Source organism: Aptenodytes patagonicus, chromosome 1 (assembly GCF_965638725.1).
Source record: "Aptenodytes patagonicus chromosome 1, bAptPat1.pri.cur, whole genome shotgun sequence".
NCBI lineage: Eukaryota > Metazoa > Chordata > Aves > Sphenisciformes > Spheniscidae > Aptenodytes > Aptenodytes patagonicus.
Window position 1 is genome coordinate 111,137,509 of NC_134949.1, and position 8,635 is coordinate 111,146,143.

General features: G+C 37.2%; 1 protein-coding gene across 2 annotated transcripts in view; it reads left to right on the top strand.

Moving 5' to 3' along the window:
* The window catches only part of GBE1 (1,4-alpha-glucan branching enzyme 1), a 177,102-nt gene extending 170,201 nt beyond the window's left edge, over nt 1–6,901 (top strand). For both annotated transcript variants that reach the window (XM_076351805.1, XM_076351814.1), the window contains one exon: nt 4,880–6,901. In XM_076351805.1, coding sequence (XP_076207920.1) covers nt 4,880–4,936 — 57 coding nt within the window. In that variant the 3' untranslated portion in view covers nt 4,937–6,901. The remainder of the gene's footprint in view (nt 1–4,879) is intronic.
* Nucleotides 6,902–8,635: the final 1,734 nt, after the last annotated feature.

Genomic DNA, 8,635 nt, shown 5'->3' on the forward strand with positions numbered 1-8,635 from the left:
AGAACAGATCTGATGTTCTCCCTTCCCCATATTCCACTCCCCGATCAGAAAAGGCCTCATGAGTCTTCCTCTGTGTGGTTTTAGATGTCTTCACAGTTTCCTAAAATAGCAGAGTTCATGTGACACCTTAGAGGACATGAGGTAATAAGTAAGCAGTTGGTGTAGCAAGCAGAGAGCCAATTCACTGAGATATCTAAAGCCCTGAGTAATCTGGTCTGACCTCATAGCTGACCCTGCTTTCAGCAGGGAGTTTGGGCCTCCTGAGGCCCTTTCCAACATGGATGAGCCTGTTGGGGAGGAAAGAGCTTGGAAGGGCCTTTAAGGTGAACACAGAAAGCTTGAAAAAGAAGAGAGATTCGGAGAATGATTTGATTGAGTGGTAGTCAAGACATCGGTTACCTATGAATGTATTCTCTTTAGTATTCTGTACTTTGGGTTTTCACTTCTGGCCATGTTCATCAAGTGAGCCTCATGAAATGGTGAAGGAGACATGAATGGGATAAAACTTGTGATTGGAAAGAAGCAGGTTAGAAGAGCAGAGGTCAATAGAACTGAAGCTGGTAATTGAAACTATATAATTCAGTGACAGTATATGAAAGGAAAAGGGAAGACAAGAATAAACTTCTGAGACCCTCCTCCTAGGGTACAGAAAAACATCAGAAATGACATATCTGTCATAATGTCTTTTACTGATGAATACCTAGGTTTCCTATGATGGTTTTAATCAGGACACCTCTATATACTTTTACTATACTTACCTATCTATAGGTAGATAAAGATCTCAGGCCATGTACTATATATGTGAAAACTGGCTAGACATAATGAAGAGCAGCAAGAAGGGGATACTACAGGTATACTAACAGCAAAAGCAGCTTAAGAAAAAAATGCAAGTCCTTTGACAAAGGGAGGAGTCAAACCTGTGATGGGCACTATGGAGAGTACGGGAGTATTCAATGTCTTTTCTTACCTCAGATTCCAAGGGTAAAGCCTGCTCCCAGACCCTTTTGTGTGCCAGTACACTATTGAAAAGAAAGTAGCAGCAGCAGAGCAATGGGTTAGGGACACCTTAAAGATGGGATACACCCAGAGGTTTGGAAAGATGTCAGTGATGTGATTGCAAGGCTGCTGACTATCATTTGTGAAAAATCATAGCGGTCGGGGAAATTTCTGACAACTGACCAAAGGCTGTAGTAAAAGTGAAAAGGCAGGCTGAGGGATCTGAAGCCAGTCAGCCTCTCTCCTCAGTCCCTTAAGAGGTCAAGGACCACCTCCTCTTGGAATCCATATCCAAACAAGTGGGGTATATGAGATGGGTCAGTCAGAAAGCCAACCCAGATTTTAGCAAAGGCAAAACATGCATGATCAATGTGATTGCTTTCTGTGATAAAATTACTCTAGCTGTATGCATGAGGTTACTACAATCAATGCAGTAAGACTTTCAGCTTTGTCTCCTACAGCATTCTTACCTAGGAGCTGGGGAAATACGGGCTGGATAAGATTGTTAGGTAGATTAAAAACTGGCTGGGCTCCTGCAGTTTTAGTAATCAGAAGATCAGTGTCCAGCTGGTATCAAGCAGAGCGCCCTAGGAATTGCTGCCAGGGCTGATACTGTTTGGAGTCTTCAGCAGTGACTAGAATGATGAGACAGAGTGTATCCTCAGCAGATTTGTAGATGACACTGAATTAGGGTGAGTGGTTGATAAATTAAATGTTAGAGGTCCAGTCCAGATGCATCTCGATAAATCTGAGGGTTTACCCAACAGAAACTTCATAAAAATCAATGAAGAAAAATTCTGCAGAGGAATCCCAAGCATCAGTAAAGCTTAGAAACCAACTTGCTGAGTAGCAGCCTGACTGAAAAGAACCAGGGTTATGCTGGATACGAAGTGGAATGGAATGGAGTTTGTCACAGACACATATCATAACATGTCAGAACAGATGTCTTCATTAATGCATTTCAGTGTGTTGGAATTATCTTTAAAATTCTGTATTATAATTTGGACCTGAATAATATAAAGACAAAAAAAAGGAGAGGAAAAGAAAAATCCATGGTACTTTACCTAGGAAATGCAAAAAGAACTGTGGTTGCCATTTTTTCCAGTATTTAAGGAAGACAGAACTGAGTAATACAATAGAAGCATGGTTGTTTCAGTGTCTGAGGATGTTAGCCTTTTATTGTATACTATTGCATATTTATTTCTATAATATTAAGTACTGTATGTATGTGTTCTGATATGAATCAGAACAATGGATTAAAGTATTATAAGCAAGCAGAGTTTGTAATCTAAATCGGAGATATCAATTAAAATATACCTAATTTACTAATTAATTAGCTTTTAGCTAAGGATTATCCATATTTTTATGTATTTGACAATGTCTGGACTCAAACATACAATAAGATGCTTGCATTTCAACTTACCCTGTCAGTAATGGATTCCTGACTTTTTTTAATCGTGCCACTTGGTGACAAATTGTAGCATACGGTTGGAGCACAGTCTGCTCAGTACACTTTAGTACACTCAGGAAAGGATAGGGAACATAAATTTAAATTAACGAGGATATGTTACTACAAGAGTGGTAGTTCAGGTGAGAGGTGCTGAAGGAAAAGGAATAACACTGGAGTGGAAAGGCTGACAAAGCTCTGGGATTTGGGGTGTCAGAAGAGGAAGGAGCAGACATGAGAAATTTGGGTTGAGAAGGCTGAAAACCGTGCTGGGATCCTGGGCAGATAATCTTCCAGATTTCACTTGAACTCAGGAAAGACAAGCAATCTTTCCAGCCTCATTAGTCACATCTTTCCTCCCCTCTCCTTCACACAAATGTTCTGTGTTCTGTCTATTTAGACAAATAATAAAGCCAGAGCATATACATAGTATTTCTGGAAATATTGTTGGGTGGGTGGGAGGAATAATCCCGATACTTTTGTAACAAGAATTATCTAATACTTTTGTAGTATTTTTCCTTTTTTAAAAATTGTACAGCAGTGGAATGAATAATATTCATATTTAATAATTATTAATAATTAATATTTATTCATTGTTCATGCCCTGATTGTTCTGTTGCTTCTTGCAGTTTTCTTTAAGCCTTAGAGGTGGTTACACTGACCAATGAAGTAAGTTGATAAGATTAGGAGATAATGCCATATTTGGCTGTTCTGTGATTTAGCAAGAAGCCCACCAAGATAAAAAACACTAAAACGCATGTTTAATTTGCCCAGGTAAGGAAAAAAACATGTGATTGAAGTAATAAGCTGGCAGTTGCATCTCTTCATGGTAAACAGAAAACATATCGCTCATCAGTCTAAATAAAATCATTCGCACAAGTTCTGAAATTGTGCTTAAAACCAGTTTTAAAATTCTGATTGGCAATGAAGTGGTAGGAGTGGGATGCTTCCACACTGCTCTCAGATTCTCGGCTGATGTAAATTGACTTTAAAGGAACTGGGCTAATTTACTTCTCCTAGGATCTGACAGATTATTGACCAGAATATAATTGAGAATTGCTGTGTCCTGTATTAACGTTAATTTTTGTTCCCTTAACTGAAGTAACTTTTTACACATTTTTTCTTAGAAAGATTATTTCTATTTGTTCCTTCTCACTTCATCATACAAACCCGGAGTGCCGAATTTCTCAATACACTATTTTAAAATCTCTCCTTTTATCTATACATTCTGAGCTAGTTGACTTCATTAAGTATTTCCTCTCCTGCACAGATTTGTAGAAGCTATTTATCACAGAAACCTTAGGGGAAATCATTATGTTCACTGCCTTTCAAGAAGCATCGGACATAGCTCTGTCTGGTTCAATGAAGATCAGCTGTTCTTTTCCTTTTTCTCCTTTTCCTGAAGCTTTTTGCTTTATTGCTTTATTCCATTTTGAAAACTATGAAAGCCTTTCATGCCATCAGGCTCTAGTTTGCAGATAACGTAGTTGAAATTGCAGAATATTAGATACTCCACAGGGATGGAGGATAGTCCAAAAGAGGATATTGTCAGAATGAAGCCAATAATCTTCTATCTTGTGTTACCTTTTATAATTGCGTTTTTATTGACTTGTTCAGCAAACACGTTCATACGCTTGACAATTGATGGAGTACCATATATCAAGGTAATTGGTAGGTAGTACATATCGGTCTTGTTTTTAGATTGTGACTCTACTCTGCTTGGAAGGAATGTCATGTAAAATATGTTGCCACAAGTTCTTTTGTGATCTATGAGAAGTCTTTTGTTTATATATGTTTGGTTTTTTCATGGTAATCAGGAAAAAAGGATAAAGCAAAATGCAACAATTGTTAATTTTGAATCTGTCTAGTTTTGAGAGTGAGTTTTATTGCTCAGACACTGAAACTCCATAGATGCCAAGAGTGAGAAGAATACACTGCTGTGTCATATTGCTGGTATTTACCTGTATGAAATGACATCATAGACCTTGTGGCAACTTTAATTCGTAGCAGAAGAGCGTTTAAATGCTGTTGCAAAACTTTGTCATTTATCACTGTACGGTCTATTGACCTAGATGTCCTCAGGTTTTTGAAACTCATCATTGTAAGTCATATGAGGCCCTCTACTGGTAGGTACTTTAAAATATATCAAGGTAAGATTTAAAAAACAAACAAAAAAAAAGAGGAAAGAGGAGAGATTGCAGTGAAGCTGCCTTTTAAACTTTTAGATTATCTTGTGTAATTCAAGTGCTGGGTACTAAGCAGTCGATAATCAGTCTTTAAATGTGATTAATATGACCCACAACATTGCACAAATGTTAGATTTTTAACGGTTAAAATATTTCACGTGTGTGTTTTCACATCCTGTTATTTAGAAGTTGTATCCCGTGAGGTTGATGGTGTTTTCAGCTATTCTCCTTCTTGTCATATCTTTACTAGGTGTACATTCCAAGCAGAGTGGCTATTGTGCTTCAGAATATGGATATCTCAAAATGACGTCTCTGTAACTATCACTGAAGAAGCAAGTCATAGAAGAAGTGCTGATATGCTGTACTAATACTAACTATAACAAAACTTGCTCTAAGGAGGCTTTCTGAAACTGAGTATAGTAATATTAGGTGTTTAAAATGTAAGATTAATATTCACATATAATTGCAGAGCTCTTGACTTGCTAGAACCTCTTTTGAGGAAAATTTACAAAAGAAGCAGAAAGGAAAACATTGGTTTTGTAATTCTAGTAGTACAAAATTACACTTAAGATACTGCAAAGCAGCAGGTATTCTTGATTAAATTGTTGTTTACAGAGTTTTATCAGGAATAACAAGAGTGATCCTGCTCCGAAGTCTGTAATTTCTTGTAATCCTCTTTTCTGATAGTGAATTCAAATGTTCATTATATATTAATGCTTACTATAGTAATACTAAAAGTAAGTAGTCTGCTTAAATAAAACAGAAGTTTTTGGCTAAAAGGCAGCCTTAATGGTTTGTGGGACCTAATTTGAGACTCCTCTTCTTCAGTGAAGTGCAACATGCAATTAGAAACGTTTATCCAAATGGATGAGAAGGTCCTCTGAGAGTATTGTACTTCGCCATTTTTTATTTAATTAAAATAGCACAAAAATGCTGAACAGCAAAATGAGCAGGCCGATTGACTGGTGACCTGCTGATGCTACTGTGTGTGTTGCTTAATTGCTCCCAATCAAATCACTTAGTCTTTGCATCTCACTTGCTACAGCTGAAAAAAATGACACAACTATTTTACTTAGATGACTAAAATGTTCAGTGAGAAATGTTTTGTTCCTACCACAATGATACCACACTGGAAGATGTACTTAAAATTTAATTCTTCCCATTGCATTTATTTCACTAATGTCAGGACCTTGCAATACTGATTTCACTGTTTCCAGAAGCTGCCTTTCAGCTTGGAACATGACGATGTTCTTGCACTTTTATAACTTCTGAAACCTTGCTTCTCATGAAGAAGCAGTCTCAAAATACAGTGATCAAACGAAGGTGTATTTTTGATAAAATCAAGGTAGTCAATTATTGGAGTGCTGCTAAGATTATTCAAGTGAGTTCTTTTCATGAGCTACAACTTTTTTGTAGAGTAAGATTTTGTATATTTGAAAATGTACTGCAGAGTATTCTGGAAAATTAATACCAAATTAACGAGACATGCTTTATTTTGTTCCATTTATTTAAAAACATATTTGAATTGGTTCTGAAATTAATGTCTTTTGTACAAATCTGAATTTTCTAACTTTTAAAGTAGCCAAAGAGGAAGATGTCTGTGACCATTTCCAAGTCATAATTTTACCCAGTTTCCTGTGTGAACCATTGTGTAAATTACTGAATAGTTGTGCCAACACTGAAAATCTATTCACAGTTCTTGGAATGCTTACTTGTGGCTTACTTCTTAAACAAAATAAGGGATATGATGGAATAATGCATCATGATGGAAGAGTCTTTTGTAGAGTTCACACTGAAAGGACTTTATGAACATCCCCAGTCTGCTATGTTCTGTGTGACAGAGAATTTTATATTGCAGCTGAGTACCATAATACTGTTTAGGATCATGCTTCGTTTTCCTCTACACCAGTTTGATCATTGTTTGGTAGTGGGCTAATAAAAGTATTCCCATTACACTAAGACTTTAAAGAAAATACACGGAACAGTTTTAGCAACTGGAACTGATTATCTCCCCCCCTCCCCCCCCGACTGTTTTCCTTGTAGTGAAATAACGAGCAACTTCTAACACGTGTTATATTTACATTGTATTGATCTAAGATGTTTTGTAGGGTGGTTTGTTTTTTTTACTGGCACCAGTTCCAGGTTTCAAAATGTAATGCAAGGCAAGTGTCTGTGTCAAACCTTTTTTTCAAGAGAAGGAATAAATGTATGATGTGAAGTATAAACTGTGTAAAATTACATGCAAAATAAACTCTGAGGAGGATAAAACAAATGCATATATGGTTTCATTGCTTGTACTGTAGAAGGATTGTACGGTAGTCTTAACACTGGAGGAGAGTACTAGATTTTGCTCCATCTTGAAATCAGGAACTTGTTTTGGTCAGAAACAGTCTAATGAGATTGGTAGAATATTTGTCCTACACACATTTTTCTTTTATGTAGTGATAGATTAATAAAAGCAGACTACAAGATTTTCAAGATGAACATGTAGATATAGGAAGCATAATAATTAGGGCTTTTTTTGGAGTCCATGCCTACATTCTAATGATGAGCGTGCTCCTGCCTGTCTTGCGAAGCTGGAAAATTTTCCCTTGCAATACTTAGGAAAGACACTTTATTCCTCCTGCTCCTTGTATTCTGATGGATTATGAAGAGGAATTCAGCTACTGCCGTTTCACCTTCTGTCTAACATCACACTCAAATTACAAGACTTCGACCAAGGTCCCTCCTTACCATTATGCACTGAGGCTTGTAACTGCCTGTCACCGTGACTGGTTGAAGCCTCAGGCACATTCCCAGAAGCACATGAGCTCCAGAGCTTGGGTGCACCTCAAATCAGCACTCTTCAGTCAAATATGATAGTTTAGCTCTGTCACAGAAGTAAATTAAGTGGTCCATGATGATGTATCCTTGGTTACAAAGCTCTCCACAGAGTTTTAGACATTGTGGAAGAACTCTCTTGAAAGATAACCTCTCTTAGTGTAAAGAACTGATAAGGATTTATATTTCCACACTTAGAAATACATACATCCCTGTCACCTTAAAGAGTACTGGTAATTCTTGGTAGCTCTGGCCCCAGAAATTGTTGCTCCATGGTCTCTTTGACAGTCAATGAGAACTGAAGTTCATCCTCACCTGCCGATTTATGTAAAGATTCAGGCTGACCTTCCCTCCATCTTGCATCGTGTGTGCTGAATGGTTCTTTGTACTGAATAATTAAAGTTCTTCTCTGGCCCAGGTGATTCTTACGATAACAGGCAGGCATCCACTAGACTGGGGTATTCTATGGGCAGTAAGTTTTGATTTCCTTGTTGTTTTCTCCTCCTCGCACAATTCAAGCCTTACTGTCCTGAGGTTTATTTTGAAGATGAAGAATGGAGTGGTTATTTCAGCTTGGTGAGTACTTCTGGAAAACAGATTTTAATGGAAAACCTGTTTGACCTTTCTGTTTGTTTTTTTTTTTTTTTTCCTCCTGTGAAATTTGTCTTGCTCATTATATTCAGATTAGTAAAGAGTTTGTTAACCATGTGCTCTGAAAGACAGGAATGTGGTGTAGCTAATCCTCTGACAAAGGGAGACCAGCTGTATGAACAGTAAGATACCAATCTAGGTAAGCAATTGTGTGGTACTCAGGCATAATGCAAGGTGATATTTTTCCATATTAATCTCTCAGTCACAGTTCTGCTTTCAAATGATTTTTTAAGCAGCTTGAAGAAGTTTTAGTTTCCCCATTTGTTTCATGACTCCAAGTTCTTAACTGCCCATTAGTGGTTAAAGGAAGAACTTCCTGTTTAGTTAAAAGTCTCCCTTCTCAGAGCTCAAAAATAACTTTACTAGTTAAGCAGTGAAGGGTGAGGGTTAACTGAATGAGCAGCAGAAATTGTTTCCTTTAACTTAAATAAATGTGGTTATTCTGTTCTGGGTATGTTGAGGTCTATGATCCATCTTTCTTCTGCTCCTTAGTTTAACTTTCTGAGGAATTTAAGTATTTAGTATTTAAGAGTTT